This window comes from Bos indicus, chromosome 5 (genome assembly GCF_029378745.1).
Source record: "Bos indicus isolate NIAB-ARS_2022 breed Sahiwal x Tharparkar chromosome 5, NIAB-ARS_B.indTharparkar_mat_pri_1.0, whole genome shotgun sequence".
Lineage (NCBI taxonomy): Eukaryota > Metazoa > Chordata > Mammalia > Artiodactyla > Bovidae > Bos > Bos indicus.
This window is the reverse complement of record NC_091764.1, coordinates 64,460,327-64,479,090: the sequence shown is the minus strand read 5'-3', so window position 1 is coordinate 64,479,090 and position 18,764 is coordinate 64,460,327. Positions and strand designations below refer to the sequence as shown.

The following is an 18,764-nucleotide window of genomic DNA, read 5'->3' as shown; positions in this document are numbered from 1 at the left end:
ACCCCTAATCACCCTCATGTTGTTTAAGGGTCATCTGTACTTTTAACATAAAATTATTTTTTCTGAAATGAATACAACAGAACATAGTTGCAAAACTAAACATGGATGACATTTTCATCAGCCGTATAATATTGAGAAAGGTATGACTTGACTGATCATAGATTACTCGTTTTTCAACTAATGGAAAGTTAAAATTTTTCCAAAAGTCCTGTGCACCATCATCATATGTTTGGCCAAGCATCCAACATGCTGTTCCTCTGTTTTGTCTGAAATCCTGAAAGGATTTCTTGAGTAATTTGTGACCTCGGTGGGAATGGCCTTTCCCTATTGATCCACAGATGTGTATTCACCCTGTCTTACCCCATGAGGACTAATCCACAAGCCTCTATTGAATCCACATCCTTTCTGGTCTGAGCCTCCCTTCTCAATGACAAGGAAAAAATGTCATCAAAATGTGGCTTTAAAAAATCCTCTTTATATCCCAAGCCATTCCCACTGGCAAACTCGGGGAAGCAGGAGAGGAATGGAGTCAAGGAGATGGGGAACTTGCACTTATTTTACTTCATCCATGTTTACATAGGCTTCCCTGGTGGCTCAAGAGTCTGCCTGCAAAGCAGGAGACCCAGGTTTGATCCCTGGGTTGGGAAGATGCCCTGGAGAAGGGAATGGCTTTTGTTATCTTTTGAATTTTTACATGGAATCATATATTACTCTTTTGATTAAAAAGCAAAGAAGAGGGACTTCCCTGGTGGGCCAGTGGCTAAGACTCCATGCCCCCAACACAGGCATTGAATTGAACCCCCGGGTTCATTTCCTAGTAAGGGAACTAGATCCCATGTGGTGCAACTAAAGATCTTGTTTGCCACAACTAAGACTTGGCACAGCCAAATAAATATATAAATATTTAAAATAAATAAATAAAAAGCAAAGAAGAAATCCACTTGACACACACTTGAAATGAAATCCTGGTTGTGGCTGTGGCCCTCGTCTGAAAGCCCCCCGCCCATGTCACGACATCCTGGAAGCTCAGCAGCCACTGGTTCTGACCAACACCGTGGCCCATCATTACCCTGCATGACTTAGTTGTCGAGGTCACTTGTCTCAGGTCACGTCCTTCACTGTCTTCATGGATGGCCTGATCTGCATGCTGCTTCACGTTTTTTCTCAGTCGTTTAGATTTACACTGAATTTCAGTTAACAAGCCTGAAAAAATAAGCAGAGTCTTCACCATCCAAGGAAAATCCTATTGGATGTGTGTGGTCACAAGGCAGCTGAGCTATAGTCAGCTCTAAAGGTCTCCTTTGCCATCTGGCACTGAGCTGATTCCAGCCCTGCTGGCACTGTAAGACTTGATCTTGAACAAGAAATATATCTCCTGTGAGTCTCCGTTTCTTCCTTGATAAAATGGAAATGATATTTACCCTATAGAGTTTTTTGTAGATTAAATATGACTAGGTCACTTTTTAAAATGAGTAAACAAAGAATCTGTAATAACAAAGCATTGTACAAATGTAAGGTAGTCAGTAAAAGAAGGTGAGTGACACTCACCCTCTTCCTGGCCTAGGGGGCCTCGGAAGCTAGTGTTTCAAAACATATTATTTTTCATTGATGTTTACATAATGTACTGTAAGAAGTATATTCAATTTCACATTAAACACAGAAGTAAATGTGTTGGGTAAAATGAGGTCAACATCCTTTAGGGAAAAATCTTAAAGTTCTGTTAATTTTCAGAATTGTATAAATTATTGAGAATATAGTTATAGATGAAAATAACTCCAGGGGACTTTGAAATTTTTTTTTTTTTAATAATCAGGGGGCTTCCCTGATGGCTCAAAAGTTAAAGAATCTGCCTACAATGCAGGAGACCCAGGTTTGATTTCAGGGTAGGGAAGATCCCCTGGAGAAGATACTAGCTACCCACTCCAAAATTCTTGCCTGGAGAACTCCATGGACAGAGAAGCCTGCCAGGCTACAGTCCATGGGGTTGCAGAGTTGGACATGACTGAGCAACTAACACTTTCACACTTTGAATAATCATACAATATCATCATGAATTTTCACTTAAACAGAACAATCTAAAATACTGGAGAACAATCTCCCATGTTCCCATTTAACTTCCTCATTCTCTCAATGTTAATGAAACAGATCTCCAAGAATTTCTTTGTCCAGGGCATGTATTTTATAGGATCATACAAAAGTTCCTGTATCTGTTGCTGGATGAGTCTGTGTTTTCATAAATAATACTATAGACTCTTGTAGGTAGGATCATGAAAAATGTCCTCAGGACTTAGTTGGAACAGGTTCATATTTAAGTGATGAGGAACATGAACCACCTAGGATCAAAGTGAGTGTTTCCACTGGAAGATTGGATTCCAGCCGCAGCCCCTGCTGCAGTCTCTTGTTTCATACATGCTAAGAAGAGATTGTGATCGGCCACTATAAAACTTTCATCCATCCAGAGCTGGATTATTTACACTGCCCTATTTTTTTCTCCTTCCTGCACGCATTATTTCTTTGGGTCCATCCCAGTTGCCTATGGTTGGTGAACAATAGAACTGGAGTCATCTTCCAAAGGATTTTATTTCATGTGGCATTCCCTCTGTGAATGTTATCATCTCCTTGGTGATGTTTGTTTGTCTATTTGTGTTTTGAGAAGGAAGAGGACATATCTCAGAATCTGAGGGGTCTGCAGAATTTTCAGAATGAAAAATTAATATGTTACATACTAGCGTGCATCCCAAATTCTGATGAAGATTACGGTTTCTCACAAAGCCAGCAGTTAATACAGTGTTTCTTTATCTGATTGAAAGACCAAATTATATTAAAACTCGGAGTAGTTAATTTCCTGTGTAAACCTATACAAATTGGTTCAAAGCTGCACAAAGAAGGAGTCTTAATAAAATGACTTGGTTTAAAACTCTATCTAGACAATTCAGAGGCAGTTATATCTTATAAAACATTTTTAATTTTCCCCACAGCTGTGAATTTTTATGCTAATTAATAAGTAAGCAGGATATTAAATTATATTTGGAGGAAACTTTTAGACTTTTATTCTTTGTAGCTAATTAAAATGTGCTATTTTGGCTATATGTTAAAGCCACTTCACTTCACATATAATTCATTGCAAGAATGGACACTAAAATACAGCTGTTTCTTTCAGGTGTATGAAGTGCTCTGCAGCTGACAGTTTGGACAATTTCAGTGGTTCATTATTCTTTTCAAGAACTTAGATGGTTTACTAAGTCCCTTCCTCAATTTGTGACCTACCATTCTAATCATATGGATTACCTGACATCTGCCTCCTTAAGAGATTTTTAGTGGAATTTAATTGCTTGATGCAAATACCTGTATACATACATTCAGCCAACATTCCCATTTCTTTGCATTTCCTTAGTCGACACTCTTGGCACTTCCTTCGCATGTACATGTCCATCACACAGTTGCCCCCGTTTTTACACTTGTACACAGCGTTTTTGGTAATGCTTCTTCTGAAGAAACCTGGGGAAGAAACACAGAAAGGAGTAAGAGGCTACTAACAACACACTCGACTCCAGAGATGGCAGAGCATCTTCTCATGAACCCCTGCAGGGCACCCAGGCCATCCTCGACCATACCTGTAACAGATGTCCTTTTGGTTGCACTGCATGGTCCAGATTGGCTGCTATTTTAATGATTTATCTCTCAAAAATAAAGACATGCTTGAATGATAGCCTCTCTTAGAAAAACTCTTGGTTTTAAAAGATAGATTACTTTCATTAGTATATCTTTACAGGGAGACAATTACCCACTAATGAGCTCTAGGTGCTAGTGATAAAGAGTTGAATAAGTCATCCCTGCCCTCTTACAGTTTATGGGCTGAGAACAAAGAGATGCAAACAACCAAATCAGGGAAATTCTGTGTTCCTGGGCTGTGCTGGGGCAAAGAAGCTGGCTGAATGGTTAGTTCTGGATGCAGAGGTCAGAATCAGAAGCGAGAAATGAGCTGTCTTAAAAAACAAGGTACTGTTTACCAGGCAGACAGGGAGAGGTCACATTTGAAGTTTCATTTCAGTACTTAATATACCCGCTTGGTATAATAATAAACATGCATACCTTGCTTTAAAAATAAGCATCTCCCTGAAGAAGATGTAGCCATACCCACTGCTGCTTCAGTTCAGTTGTCTGGAGTAGGGCAAGGGATTGACTGACTCCCTCTCTGCTTCTCCTGTTCCTCCTCCACCCATGGACCTGGATGACCATAGTTCCTGGCTCTTCCATGGCGAATCAAGAAAGAATTGTGGGAGACAGGGGAGGAAGTGACAGGAAGTGCTTCCTTGGCTGGTGTTGTCAGAAGCTGGTTTCTACCTAGTGAGTTTCTGAAATCGACTCTTTATCCCACAGGTCCTGTTATTTTGAGAACTCCTCCCCTCTCCTCGATGAGGGTGAATATGTATCTCTTCTAGCCCATGGCTTGTATCTCCCTCTGCATCCAGGAATTTGGCAATTCACCTCCATTCGCTTTCTTCTGACATCCCTCCATGTGGCACTTTTAGCATGGACTTAACCCCATGCTGTTTTCTCTGCTCCAACAAACTCAGACCTATCTCCCACCTATCTATGAGCAGTCAGCTACCTGCCCTCTTGACCTTTCAACTCCTCAGGTGAAAGTCAGACATCGATCTCTGGTGTCCCTCAGCTGTGGGAATATTTTTCAGTCTCCTCAAGGGGTCTTGTTGACAACCCTTCCACTGGGCGCAGGGCAGCAGGGCCTCCTCAGTGCACAGACCTTATCTGGGGAAGAGGGGTATCTTTTCCTAATTCCCATAAAAGCTCCATACTTTTTCCACTGGTGTTGAGTGTTTGAATGTCTCCTGTGGAGGTATTTGTCAGCAGTGGCCTGCCACTAGGGCAGGGACTCTGGGTGCAGGAGACCTGGGTATGGCATAAGCCCTCTTGGAGGAGATTGCCATTAACTCCACCACAGAGCCACCAAAACTTACACAGGACTGGGGAAACAGATTCTTCGAGGACACAAATAAAGCCTTGTGCGCATCAGGACCCAGGAGAAAAGAGCTGTGACCCCACAAGGCACTGACCCAGACTTGCCCACGAGTGTCCAGGAGTCTGGCAGAGGCGTGGGTCAGCAGTGGCATGCTGCAGGTTGGGGGCACTGAGTGCAGCAGTGTGTGCATGAGAACTTTTGAAAGAGGTTGCTGTTATCTTCATTCAGTTCAATTCAGTTGCTCACTTGAGTCCAACCCTTTGAGACCCCGCTGACTGCAGCACGCCAGGCTTCCCCATCCTTCACCAACTCCTGGAGCTTACTCAAACTCATGTCCATTGAGTTGGTGATGCTATCCAACCATCTCATCCTCTATTGTCCCCTTCTCCTGCCGCCTTCAATCTTTCCCAGCATCAGGGTTTTATCAAATCAGTTAGTTCTTCGCATCAGACGGCCAAAGTATTGGAGTTTCAGCTTCAGCATCAGTCCTTCCAATGAATATTCAGGACGGATTTCCCCTGGGATGGACTGGTTGGATCTCCTCGCAGTCCAAGGGACTCTCAAGAGTCTTCTCCAACACCACAGTTCAAAAGCATCAATTCTTCGATGCTCAGCTTTCTTTACAGTCCAGCTCTCACATCCATACATGATGACTGGAAAAACCACAGCTTTGACTAGACAGACCTTTGTTGGAAAAGTAGTGTCTTTGATTTTTAATATACTGTCTAGGTTGGTCATAACTTTTCTTTCAAGGAGTAAGTGTCTTTTAATTTCATGGTTGCAGTCAGCATCTGTAGTGATTTTGGAGCCCAAAAAATAAAGTGTGCCACTGTTTCCTCATCTATTTGCCAGGAAGTAATGGGACCAGATGCCATGATCTTAGTTTTCTGAATGTTGAGCTTTAAGCCAACTTTTTCATTCTCCTCTTTTACTTTCATTAAGAGGCTCTTCAGTTCTTCTTCACTTTCTGCCGTAAGGGGGTGTCATCTGCATATCTGAGGTTATTGATATTTCACCCGGCAATCTTGATTCCAGCCTGTGCTTCATCCAGCCCAGTGTTTCTCTTGATGTACTTTGCATATAAGTTAAATAAGCTGGATGACAACACACAGCCTTGACATACTCCTTTTCCTATTTGGAACCAGTCTGTTGTTCTCTGTCCAGTTCTAACTGTTGCTTCCTGACCTGCATACAGATTTCTCAAGAGGCAGGTCAGGTCGTCTGGTATTCCCATCTCTTTCAGAATTTTCCACAGTTTGAGGTGATACAGTCAAACGCTTTGGCATAGTCAATAAAGCAGAAATAGATGTTTTTCTGGAACTCTCTTGCTTTTTTGATGATCCAGCGGATGTTGGCAATATGATCACTGGTTCCTCTGCCTTTTCTAAAATGAGCTTTAACATCTGGAAGTTCACAGTTCACATATTATTGAAGCCTGGCTTGGAGAATTTTGAGCATTACTTTACTAGCATGTGAGATGACTGCAATTGTGTGGTAGTTTGAGCATTCTTTGGCATTGCCTTTCTTTGGAATTGGAATGAGAACTGACCTTTTCCAGTCCTGTGGCCACTGCTGAGTTTTCCAAATTTGCTGGCATATTGAGTGTAGCACTTTCACAGCATCATCTTTCAGGATTTGAAATAGCTCAACTGGAATTCCATCACCCCCACTAGCTTTGTTTGTAGTGATACTTCCTAAGGCCCCCTTGACTTCGCATTCCAGGATGTCTGGCTCTAGGTGAGTGATCACACCACTGTGATTATCTGGCTCATTAAGATCTTTTTTGTATAGTTTTTCTGTATATTTTTGCCACCTCTTCTTACTATCTTCTACTTCTATTAGGTCCATACAATTTCTGTCCTTTATTGTGCCCATTTTTACATGAAATGTTCCCTTAGTATCTCTGTTTTTCTTGAAGAGATCTCTAGTCTTTCCCATTCTGTTGTTTTCCTCTATTTCTTTGCACTGATCACTGGGGAAGGCTTTCTTATCTCTCCTTGCTATTCTTTGGAACTCTGCACAAAATGGGTATATCCTTCCTTTTCTCCTTATGACCAACCTACATAGCATATTCAAAAGCAGAGACATTACTTTGCCAATAAATGTCCATCTAGTCAAGGCTATGGTTTTTCCAATAGTCATGTATGGATGTGAGAGTTGGACTGTGAAGAAAGCTGAGTGCCAAAGAATTGATGCTTTTGAACTGTGGTGTTGGAGAAGACTCTTGAGAGTCTCTTGGACTGCAAGAAGATCCAACCAGTCCATCCTAAAGGAGATCAGTCCTGGGTGTTCATTGGAAGGACTGATGCTGAAGCTGAAACTCCAATACTTTGGCCAGCTCATGCGAACAGTTGACTCACTGGGAAAGACCCTGATGCTGGGAAAGATTGAAGGTGGGAGGAGAAGGGGATGACAGAGGATGAGATGGTTGGATGGCATCACTGATTCGATGGACATGAGTTAGATTAAGCTCCAGGATTTGGTGATGGACAGGCAAGCCTGGTGTGCTGCAGTCTACAGGGTTGCAAAGAGTCAGACCCGACTGAGTGACTGAATTGAACTGAACTGAACTTCCACTGGTGCCCCCAGGGGCAGACAGCTGCACCCCACCCCTGTGAAATGGGGATGTGGGATTCCCAGCACACTAGTCACATTTCCTAAACCTTTAAAGCTCCCTCTGTAAATTCCTCCTCACTTCAAACCTTCAAAGTGGGCACGGTATTTAACTAGTCTTTAACTACCCACCACAAGATGGGCTTGCTTAGAATTATAGCATCTATTGTCTTCTTGCCTCTGTCAAAACTGAGACAGCTGTGTCCTTCTATTTTAACAGCCTATTGGAATAATAGCTGACATTTACCAAACACCCACTGGCTTTTGTTCTAACCACTTCACTTGCATTATTTATTTAGTCTTTATATCAATTTTATTATGAAGATAATATTATGTGTCCCCATATTACAGATGAAGAAGAAAGGTACATAGAGGCTAAGTACTTTGGTCATGAGCACATTGTTAAAAGGTGGACTAGAAAGTTCAAATCCAGGCAGTCATGCACCAAACCCCACACTCTTAACCACGAGGCTATAATTGCCCCTCTCACATCAGAAGAGAATCACTTAATATTAACTCCCCTGCAAGCTTCATCAAAGAATGCAAGAGCTATACCAAGATGAAGAAAACATTCCTGTCCTCAGAACTTCCAACTTAGTGGCAAGGCAAAGAAATAAAATCACAGTATAATGCAGTGGAGAGTAATAGGAGAGCTAATTAAGTAATAAATTATTGTAATGTAGATGAAAAAGTGATCATTCTATGGCCATACTAAATTCTTGTGAAGGATATGCCACATTAAAGGGGAGACAGCAGTTCCATCATAGACTTAGAGATTTGCACATTTGTTATTACAATTTCCCAAGCAGAAGGCAATAAAAATTGTTTTAATAAGATAAGTATATGACACGTTCCCATCACTGAGAAGTCTAGTGTCTTAAGGAAAAGGCATTATCTGGTCTGGGAATGAAAGAAACTGGAAGTGAAGTTGCTCAGCCGTGTCCAACTCTTTGTGACCCCGTGGACTGTAGCCTACCAGGCTCCTCTGTCCATGGGACTCTGATTAATTCCAAGTAGGGGAAGTCACTCGGAATGATTCAGGGCTATTCTGAGCCCATATGTCTTTTCCTCAAGACACTAGACTTGACTTGGGTTCGATCCCTGCAGGGGTTGGGAAGATCCCCTGGAGGAGGGAATGGCAACCCGCTCCAGTATTCTTGCCTGGAGAATCCCCATGGACAGAGGAGCCTGGCAGGCTACAGTCTACTGCGTCACAAAGAGTCAGACACGACTGAGCAACTAAGCACAGGGGGAGTCACAGGACTCGTGATGGAATTAGAATTTGAGCTGGACATCAGAGAATAAGTAGAATTTTGAAACATGGACTTTGAAGGAGGAAGGAAAGACTGGTAAATGAGCAAAGGCATGGAGTTATGGAAATTCCAAAGAAGGGTTGATAATCCATCTTGATGGGAGGGTAGAGTGTGGGGAGAATTAGTGGGAACTGGATGAGGGCATGTGGTGGGACAGAATATGGTTAAATGAACTTGAATTCCAAGCAAAGAAGCTGAAATACCTTTAAAGGGTTTTGGCATGGGAGGGTCTAACCTAATGTGTATGTTGGGCAGATGCCTTGGAGCAAGATCAAGGTGGGACAGGGAGACTGGAGACTGGAGACAAGAGTCTGTTATGGCCAGAGGGTGATGGATGCCTGACTTAGAGGCAGGGAAAACAGGGCGGAGGAAACAGGAACATTCAGGCCTGGATAACTAACTCAATATGAAAACAGGCTGAAGAAAAGGTTAGAGACGTCAAGGTTAAAAAAGTCATAAATTTGCTTGTAAATTTGTCAGCTAGTGTAACTCTCAGTAAGAAAGATACTACTGTTTTCCTAAATGTCAAATCTAACCACATGAAGTCTAAAAAAAGTCTGTTGATATTGGGAGTGCAAATACCAGATCATGCATTTCAAAAGAAACTATAGACAAAAAAAAAAGAATTTTTTCCCCTGGTACCAAATGATTGAACTCAATGACCACTTTAGCCTACCTGAGTTAATATTTCCACTTATTCTCAGCCCCTCCCAAGGATGATTCACTCTAAAATCATGATCAGTACTGATAGTTCAATAATTAACAGAAATAAAATTCCTTATTCCAAGATGAGTCAAAGGATAATTCTGCAGGGTTTTTTGTTTGTTTGTTTTTATTCTGTTAATATTGTATTAATACTGAGAAGGAAATCATTATCATCTCAATAGCTGAATTAATTAGCTTTCACTCTGAGGTGGCAACACAATACTATCATTATATCACTTAAATAAGGCTACATATACAGTATTTATACTTATGCAAATCCATCCATACACATACCTCTGCTTCTATCCAGTGCATATTCAACAATGCCCATATCAAATAAGTCACTTGAAAATGAATAGAAAGAAATATTCTCTGAGGAACAGAGGCTCCCTGGTAGTCAAAGATGAGTAGACAGGGCTGGCATTGCCACCTGAGGAGTATGTTGCACTAGGAGGGTTCCTGGGGGGGGCAGGTGAATAGCTATGGTAAAATGGACCCCTCAATTATGCAGAACACTGGACATCCTGCTTTTTTGTTTGGGGCTTCCCTGGGCATCTGTCTGCAATGCAGGAGATCTGGGCTTGATCCCTGGTTGTGAAGATCCCTTGGAGAAGGGAATGGGAATCATTCAAGTATTCTTGCCTGGAGAATTCCATGGACAGAGGAGCCTGGCGAGCTACAGTCCATGGGGTTGCAGAGTCAGACACAACTGAGCAATTAATACGTTCATTTTCACATACAGACAGAACCCATATACTGCCAAATCATACACACATGCATGCCTATACAAACACACATTCACATACTGGACTCCAGGGACTGACAGTAGGCCACCCATTAATTTGAAATCAATAAAATGTTGGTTGATGCTTAAACCTTTAAGGCTTTTTTTTTCTTTTTTTTTTTTGACCAAGGCCCTGAATCCTATTTCCTTGACCACAGCTCAAACTCATGCCCCCTGCAGTAGAAGCAAGGATTCTTAACCACTAGACCACCAGGTAAGTCCTCCCCTGGCTTTTTCAGGTCAGTTCAGTCATGTCCGACTCTTTGCAACCCCATGGACTGCAGCACACCAGGCTTCCCTGTCCATCACCAAATCCCGGAGCTTAATCTAACTCATGTCCATCGAATCAGTGATGTCATCCAACCATCTCATCCTCTGTCATCCACTTCTCCTCCTGCCTTCAATATTTCCCAGCATCAGGGTCTTTCCCAATGAGTCAGTTCTTGGTATCAGGTGGCCAAGTATTGCAGTTTCAGGTTCAACATCAGTCCTTCCAATGAATATTCAGAGATGATTTTTAGGATTGGCTGGTTGGATCTCCTTGCAGTCCAAGGGACTCTCAAGAGTCTTCACCAACACCACAGCTCAAAAGCATCAATTCTTCGGCACTCAGCTTGCCTTATAGTCCAACTCTCACATCCATACATGACTACTGGAAAAAACATAGCTTTGACTAGACGGACCTTTGCAAAGCAATGTCTCTGCTTTTCAGTATGCTGTCTAGGTTGGTCATAGCTTTTCTTCTAAGGAGCAAGCGTCTTATAATTTCATGGCTGTAGTCAACATCTGCAGTGATTTTGGAGCCCAAAAAACTAAAGTCTCTCACTGTTTCCACTGTTCTCCAATTTATTTGGCATGAAGTGATGGGACTGGATGCCATGATCTTAGTTTTCTGAATGTTGAGTTTTAAGTCAACCTTTTCACTCTCCTCTTTCACTTTCATCAAGAGGCTCTTTAGTTCTTCTATTTCTGCCATAAGTGTGGTGCCATCTGCATATCTGAGGTTACTGATATTTCTCCTGGCAATCTTGATTCCAGCTTGTGCTTCATCCAGCCCAACATTTCACAGGATGTACTCTGCATATAAGTTAAATATGCAGGGTGACAATATGCCTTGACGTACTCCTTTCCCTATTTGGAACCAGTCTGTTGTTCCATGTCCAGTTCTGTTGTTTCTTGTCCTGTATAAAGATTTCTCAGAAGGCAGATCAGGTAGTCTGGTATTCCCATCTCTTTAAGAATTTTCCACAGTTTTTGTGATCCACACAGTCTAAAGCATAGTCAATATGGCATAGTCAATAAAGCAGAAGTAGATGATTTTCTGGAACTCTCTTGCTTTTTTGATGATCCAATGGATGTTGGCAATTTGATCTCTGGTTCCTCTGCCTTCTCTAAATCCAGATTGAACATCTGGGGGAAGTTCATAGTTCACATACTATTGAATCCTGGCTTGGAGAATTTTGAGCATTACTTTGCTAGCGTGTGAGTTGAGTGCAATTGTATGGTAGTTTGAAAATTCTATGGCATTGCCTTTCTTTGGGATTGGAATGAAAACCGACCTTGTCTTGTCCTATGAGCACTGCTGAGTTTTCCAAATTTGCATACTGAGTGCAACACTTTCACAGCATCATCTTTCAGGATTTGAAATTGCTCAACTGGACTTCCATCACCTCCACTAGCTTTGTTCATAGTAATGCTTCCTAAGGCCCTTGACCTAGGAAGACTTGACTTCTCATTCCAGGATGTCTGGCTCTAGGTGAGTGATCACACCATTATGATTATCTGGGTCATGAAGATCTTATTTGTATAGTTCTTCTGTGTATTGTTGCCACCTCTTTTTACTATCTTCTGCTTCTGTTAGGTCCATACCATGTCTGTCCTTTATTGTGCCCATCTTTGCATTAAATGTTCCCTTGGTATCTCTATTTTTCTTGAGGATATCTCTAGTCTTTCCCATTCTATTGTTTTCCTCTATTTCTTTGCATTGATCACTGAGGAAGGCTTTCTTATCTTTCCTTGCTATTCTTTGGAGCTCTGCATTCAAATGGGTATATCTTTCCTTTTCTCCTTTGCCTTTTGCTTCTCTTCTTTTCTTAGCTATTTTTAAGGCTTCCTCGGACAACCATTTTGCGTTTTTGCACTTCTTTTTCTTGGGGATGGTCTTGATCACTGCCTCCTTATACAGTGTCTCGAACCTCCATCCATAGTTCTTCAGGCACTCTGTCTATCAGATCTAATCCCTTGAATCTATTTGTCACTTCGACTTATAATTGTAGGGGATTTTTAAACAGCAACAAACACCATGGCTTTTTAAACAGCAACAAACACATAGGACTAAGCAATTAGTTATCTAACTTCCAATATGGCCTAAATAGAGTCAGCGTTTAGTTCTGCCTCAGCAGACTGTAGCATAAAAAGGACTCTACCACCCACTTTATAGGGGCTTCCCTGGTAGTTCAGACTGTAAAGAATCTGCCTGCAATGCAGGAGACCTGGCTTTGATTCCTGGGTTAGGAAGATCCACTGGAGAAGGGAATGGCAACCCACTGCAGTATTCTTGCCTGGAGAATTCTATGAACAGACCATAGGGTCACAAAGAGTCAGACATGACTGAAAGACTAACACTCACTTATACATGACTTATTTTGTATCAGACACTTTAAAACATTTTGCATATTGTGTTTCACTTACATTCACAACAATCCTATGAGGTAGACTTATTCTTATCTCCCTTTTACAGATAAGGGCACTGAGTTACACAGAAATTAAGTAATTTGCTCAAGGTCCCACAGATAGTAAATAGTAGAGCTCAGATTTGAACCCTGATAGGCTCATCTCATGTAAAGATGGGCTCAATAAAGGACAGAAATGGTATGGACCTAACAGAAGCAGAAGATAGTAAGAAGAGGTGGCAAGAATACACAGAAGAACGGTACAAAAAAGAGCTTCATGACCCAGATAATCACCATGGGTGATCACTCACCTAGAGCCAGACATCCTGGAATGTGAAGTCAAGTGGGCCTTAGAAAGCATCACTATGAACAAAGCTAGTGGAGGTGATGGAATTCCAGTTGAGCTATTTCAAATCCTGAAAGATGATGCTGTGAAAGTGCTGCACTCAATATGCCAGCACATTTGGAAAACTCAGCAGTGGCCACAGGACTGGAAAAGGTCAGTTTTCATTCCAATCCCAAAGAAAGGCAATGCCAAAGAATGCTCAAACTACTGCACAATTGCACTCATCTCACACGCTAGTAAAGTAATACTCAAAATTCTCCAAGCCAGGCTTCAGCAATATGTGAACTGTGAACTTCCAGATGTTCAAGCTGGTTTTAGAAAAGGCAGAGGAACCAGAGATCAAACTGCCAACATCTGCTGGATCATCAAAAAAGCAAGAGAGTTCCAGAAAAACATCTATTTCTGCTTTACTGACTATGCCAAAGCCTTTGACTGTGTGGATCATAATAAACTGTGGAAGATTCTGAAAGAGATGGGAATACCAGATGACCTGACCTGACCTGCCTCTTGAGAAATCTGTATGCAGGTTAGGAAAGAACAGTTAGAACTGGACATGGAACAACAGACTGGCTCCAAATAGGAAAAGGAGTACGTCAAGGCTGTATATTGTCACCCTGCTTATTTAACTTATATGCAGAGTACATCATGAGAAACGCTGGGCTGGAAGAAGCACAAACTGGAATCAAGATTGCCGGGAGAAATGTCAATAACCTCAGATATGCAGATGATACCACCCTTATGGCAGAAAGTGAAGAAGAACTAAAAAGCCTCTTGATGAAAGTGAAAGAGGAGAGTGAAAAAGTTGGCTTAAAGCTCAACATTCAGAAAATGAAGATCATGGCATCTGGTCCCATCACTTCATGGGAAATAGATAGGGAAACAGTGGAAACAGTGTCAGACTTTATTTTTTGGGCTCCAAATCACTACTGATGGCGATTGCAGCCAGGAAATTAAAAGACACTTACTCCTTGGAAGGAAAGTTATGGCCAACCTGGATAGCATATTAAAAAGCAGAGATATTACTTTGCCAACAAAGTCCATCTAGTCAAGGCTATGGTTTTTCCAGTGGTCATGTATGGATGTGAGAGTTGGACTGTTAAAAAAGCTGAGGGCCGAAGAATTGATGCTTTTGAACTGTGGTGCTGGAGAAGACTCTTGAGAGTCCCTTGGACTGCAAGGAGATCCAACCAGTCCATCCTGAAGGAGGTCAGTCCTGGGTGTTCTTTGGAAGGACTGATGCTGAAGCTGAAACTCCAATACTTTGGCCACCTCATGTGAAGCGTTGACTCATTGGAAAAGACCCTGTTGCTGGGAGGGATTAGGGGCAGGCGGAGAAGGGGACGACAGAGGATGAGATGGTTGGATGGCATCACCGACTCGAAGGACACGAGTTTGGGTGAACTCCAGGAGTTGGTGATGGACAGGGAGGCCTGGCATGCTGTGATTCATGGGGTCGAAAAGAGTCGGACAGGACTGAGCAACTGAACTGAACTGACTGAGGCTCAGTTCCAAACTGTATGCACATAACCACTATATCATGCTTTCCTTCTGGTAAGATTGCATTCCTAAAAATTATCTTTTGACATTAATGTCCCCAAATCCCTAATTCCTGTGAAATGGTCCACAGTTTCATCCCTATTCCCTAGACTTTTTCGCAGACATTTCCCTGGTGGTCCAGTGGCTGATACTCCCCACTCCTAATGCAGGGGACCTGGATTTGATCCCTGATCAGGGAGCTGGCTCCCACATGCTGCAACTAAGAGTTCACATGCCACAACTAAAGATCCTGCATGCTGCAACTAAGACCCAGCAGAGCTAAATGAATAAATAGGTATTTAAAACAAAAAACCAAAACTTCTTCAGAAACATCCTATTCTCCCTCTCCCATCTCAGCTGTCTTTTCCACAGCTGCAACGGAGTACAGACTAGAGAGAATTGATGCCAATACTAAGCTAGGTAAACTTGGTCTCCATCACATAATTTCTTAGACTTCAGGATCTCAGTTCTTCTCTTTGAGTTGCTTGATGAAAATTTTAGAACTCAACAACAGACTCCTGATCACCTGGCAGGTGACTGTTTTAGATCACTGTTTTTGAAAAAGCAAACTCTCAAACTCTTGAATTACAGTTGATGAAAATTAGTCTTAACTATTTAGTTTATGCTAATGGCTTCTCTGGTGGGTCAGTGCTAAACAATCCGCCTGCCAGTGCAGGAGAAGGAAATGGCAACCCACTCCAGTATCCTTGCGTGGGAAATCCCATGGACAGAGGAGCTTGATGGGCTACAGTCCATGGGGTGGCAAGAGACGGACACGACTTAGTGACTAAACAACAACGTTTTTTTAAGTCCCCCCTCCCCCTTATCTCTTAGGGAGCCACAAAAATATGTCGACCTGGTTTTTCAACACTTATTTTTATCACTACCATTTCTCTTTTTAATTAATTAATAAATCTATTTATTGGCTCACTGGGTCTTCATTGCTGCAAGCCGGGGCTATAGTTGTGGTGTACAGACTTCTCCTCACCATGGCTCCTCCTGTTACAGAGGATGGGCTCCAGAGCACGTGGGCTTTCAGTAACGGCCATACATGAGCTCGGTAGTTGTGGAGCATGGGCTTCATTGCCCAGCTGCAAGTGGAATCTTCTTTGACCAGGGATCAAACTCATGTCCCCAGCACTGGCAGGCAGATTCTTAACCACCAGGGAAGTCCACTACAATTTGTAATAATCTTTTTTTTTTTTTTTTTAAATTTAAATTTATTTATTTTAATTAGAAGCTAATTACTTTACCATATTGTATTGGTTTTGCCATACAGCAACATGAATCCGCCACGGGTGTACACATGTTCCTTAAATAAGTTTAAAAAGATCTGACTTTGAATTATCTTTGGAAGTTGTCTAATGTCACTCCAAAGTAGACAAATCTCCAGACAACTAAGTAGTCAAAGGGCATTCGTCATACTTCTATACTCCCTCTGGGGGGAAAAATACCATGAAATAAGAGAAAAATTCAATAAAATATCATAGTCTATAAAAATGTTTGAATACAACTTCATTAGTGTATCAAAAATGTTGACAAACCTCAGAAAGACAGAAATCAGAGTAAATTTATGAAGAAACATGGCCATGGTGCAGAAGAATCAGGAGTAGTAGCAATGGGGAAGTGCCAAGTTCAGATACAAGTAGATGCAGAGAGGGCCCTGAAGCATTGATGAGGAGCACTGGGTTAAGTCAGGGGTTGGCTAACTATAGCTTAAAGGATCAGTTTAGCTCCCTATTTCTGTATGGCCCACAACCTGAGAATGATTTTTACACATTTTAATGGTTGAAAGAAATCAAAAGAAGAATATTTGTAGTATGTAAGAATTATATAACATTTAAATGTCAGCATCCATAAATAAAGTTTTATTGGAACAAAACCATAATCATTCATTTACATATCTACTTCTGCACTACAATGGCAGAGTCAAAGAGTTGTGACAGAGATCTTAATACCTGCAAAGCCTAAAATACTAACTTTCTGCCTTTTTACATACAGAAAAAGTTTGCCAGCCCCCATGCTAAGCCAGGGATAGCAGTAGTACTTGCACGCAGTCTCAAGCAACGAATATGGGTCAGTGAGGGAGAGGAAGGAGGAACAGGGAATCCTTATGCCCAGATCACAAGGACCAGAACATTCCATCTAACAGCAAATCTTGTCCTCCCTCCTGACAGGGAAAAGCAGGACACAGAAACACAAAGAGCATCCTTTGAGGGGTGGGCAAGGAATCTCCTTGTCTACTCAATGAGATTACTCTTGTTTCTAGTCATTTGGGAATTGTCTTTGCACAATTAAGTGCTTCCTCTCTCTTGAGTCAATGAAGAGAGACAGAAGACATAAATTATTATTATCAGAAAAAAAGAGGGCCATCCTAATAGTTTTATGTAGCCTCAATGTGCCAGGAAGAAACACACAACCATCTTAATAGTTTTATTTATTCCTGACGACACATCTGGAGTGGGGTCCTCCATCCTGCAGGCAAGGCTGTCATGTCCCTAGTCAGCATCCTTTCCTCTCCTAGACTTTGTTACAACCTTTCCTTTTCAGTCTCTCAACACCACGTCCATACTTCTGACTCTCAGCGAATGACTGAGCTTCTCATTTGACTGACAAAATTGAACCTTTCAGAAGAGAATTTCCACGTGTGCCACCATGAAATCCATCAACCTGTCTGTATCTGTACTACATAATCTGGTTTCCTTCCTTTTACTAAAGATGGACTGGTCCTCTTCTAAACCAAACCCACCCTAAAATAAAAGCCTCCCTTAGCCCCCATCCTTCCATTCATTGCCCTGCTTCTCTGCTCCTCTTATGACAAGACTTCTTTAACGAGTAGTCCACAGTGGCTGTCTCTACTTGATCTCCTCCCTTTTCTCTTAAACCATGCCAATCAGACTTTACCCCACCACCACTGAAAAGGATCCTCCACTTGATTCAGTTCTCAGTGCTCATCTTGACTGAACCAGTGTTTGATACAAATATGTGCTTCCTCTCTCTTGAGTAAATCAAGAATAGAGAGAAGACATAAATTACTACTATCAGAAAAAAAATAGAGGAACATTACTGCTAATCCCATGGATATTAAGAGCATAATAAAGAAATATTACCTTAAAAATTATATGCACCTTCTCTATATCTCTAATTCTGTGTTTGTAAGGAGGGAAGATAGTTCTGTGGAAATACAGACTATCCAAATGACCAAAAAACAAAATGCAAAACACACAGAAAAAATGAAACCACAAGTGATTATCAGTGTTTGCCTCTGGGAAGCAGGAGTTGAGGTGGAAATGGTTGGGCAGGGGCTTTTCCACCATTTGACTTTTGAAAAAACGTGTGCTCATTTCTTTGAACAAATGTCTCAGTGCCTAAAGGAATTGAGAGCAAAATCACTGACACCCTCAGCCCTACTGGGTATCTCTGGGAGAATGAGGGTAAGTGTAATGTCACTCTGCAGGAGTTTGCCTTCAGGTCTTTAACAGCCATTTAAACTCCCAGGCAGGCAAATTCCCAGTGACTAAAGGCTTTAGTCACTACCCTTTAGTCACTACTTTCATATCTACATACTGCTTATATATTGAAACTTTTTTTATATATTGAAACTTTTTTTCTTGTTTAAATCTAATTTTTATCGTCTTCAGTTTCTCTTATATCACTGCTCTATATTTATTTAAAATATCAATTTTTATCCATTGGAAATCACCCTCCTACCATTTCATTTTTCTGCATGTTCTTTTAGATACTATTTTACTACTTTTGTATTTTTAACCCTTTTTGTTTGTTTTCCTGATTTCTCCTTTATTTATTTTAGCTC

The 18,764-nt window shown here is 41.5% G+C and overlaps 1 protein-coding gene across 4 annotated transcripts in view; it reads right to left on the bottom strand.

Annotated features, from left to right (window-relative positions):
- Positions 1 to 18,764, bottom strand: part of NR1H4 (nuclear receptor subfamily 1 group H member 4) — a 78,812-nt gene that overhangs the window by 17,773 nt on the left and 42,275 nt on the right. For 2 of the 4 annotated variants that reach the window (XM_019961151.2, XM_019961149.2), the window contains 2 exons: positions 3,346 to 3,498; positions 1,070 to 1,203 (listed from right to left, as the gene is read on the bottom strand). In XM_019961151.2, coding sequence (XP_019816710.1) covers positions 1,070 to 1,203; positions 3,346 to 3,498 — 287 coding nt within the window. The remainder of the gene's footprint in view (positions 1 to 1,069; positions 1,204 to 3,345; positions 3,499 to 18,764) is intronic. The other 2 variants (XM_019961152.2, XM_019961150.2) reach the window with 1 other exon arrangement.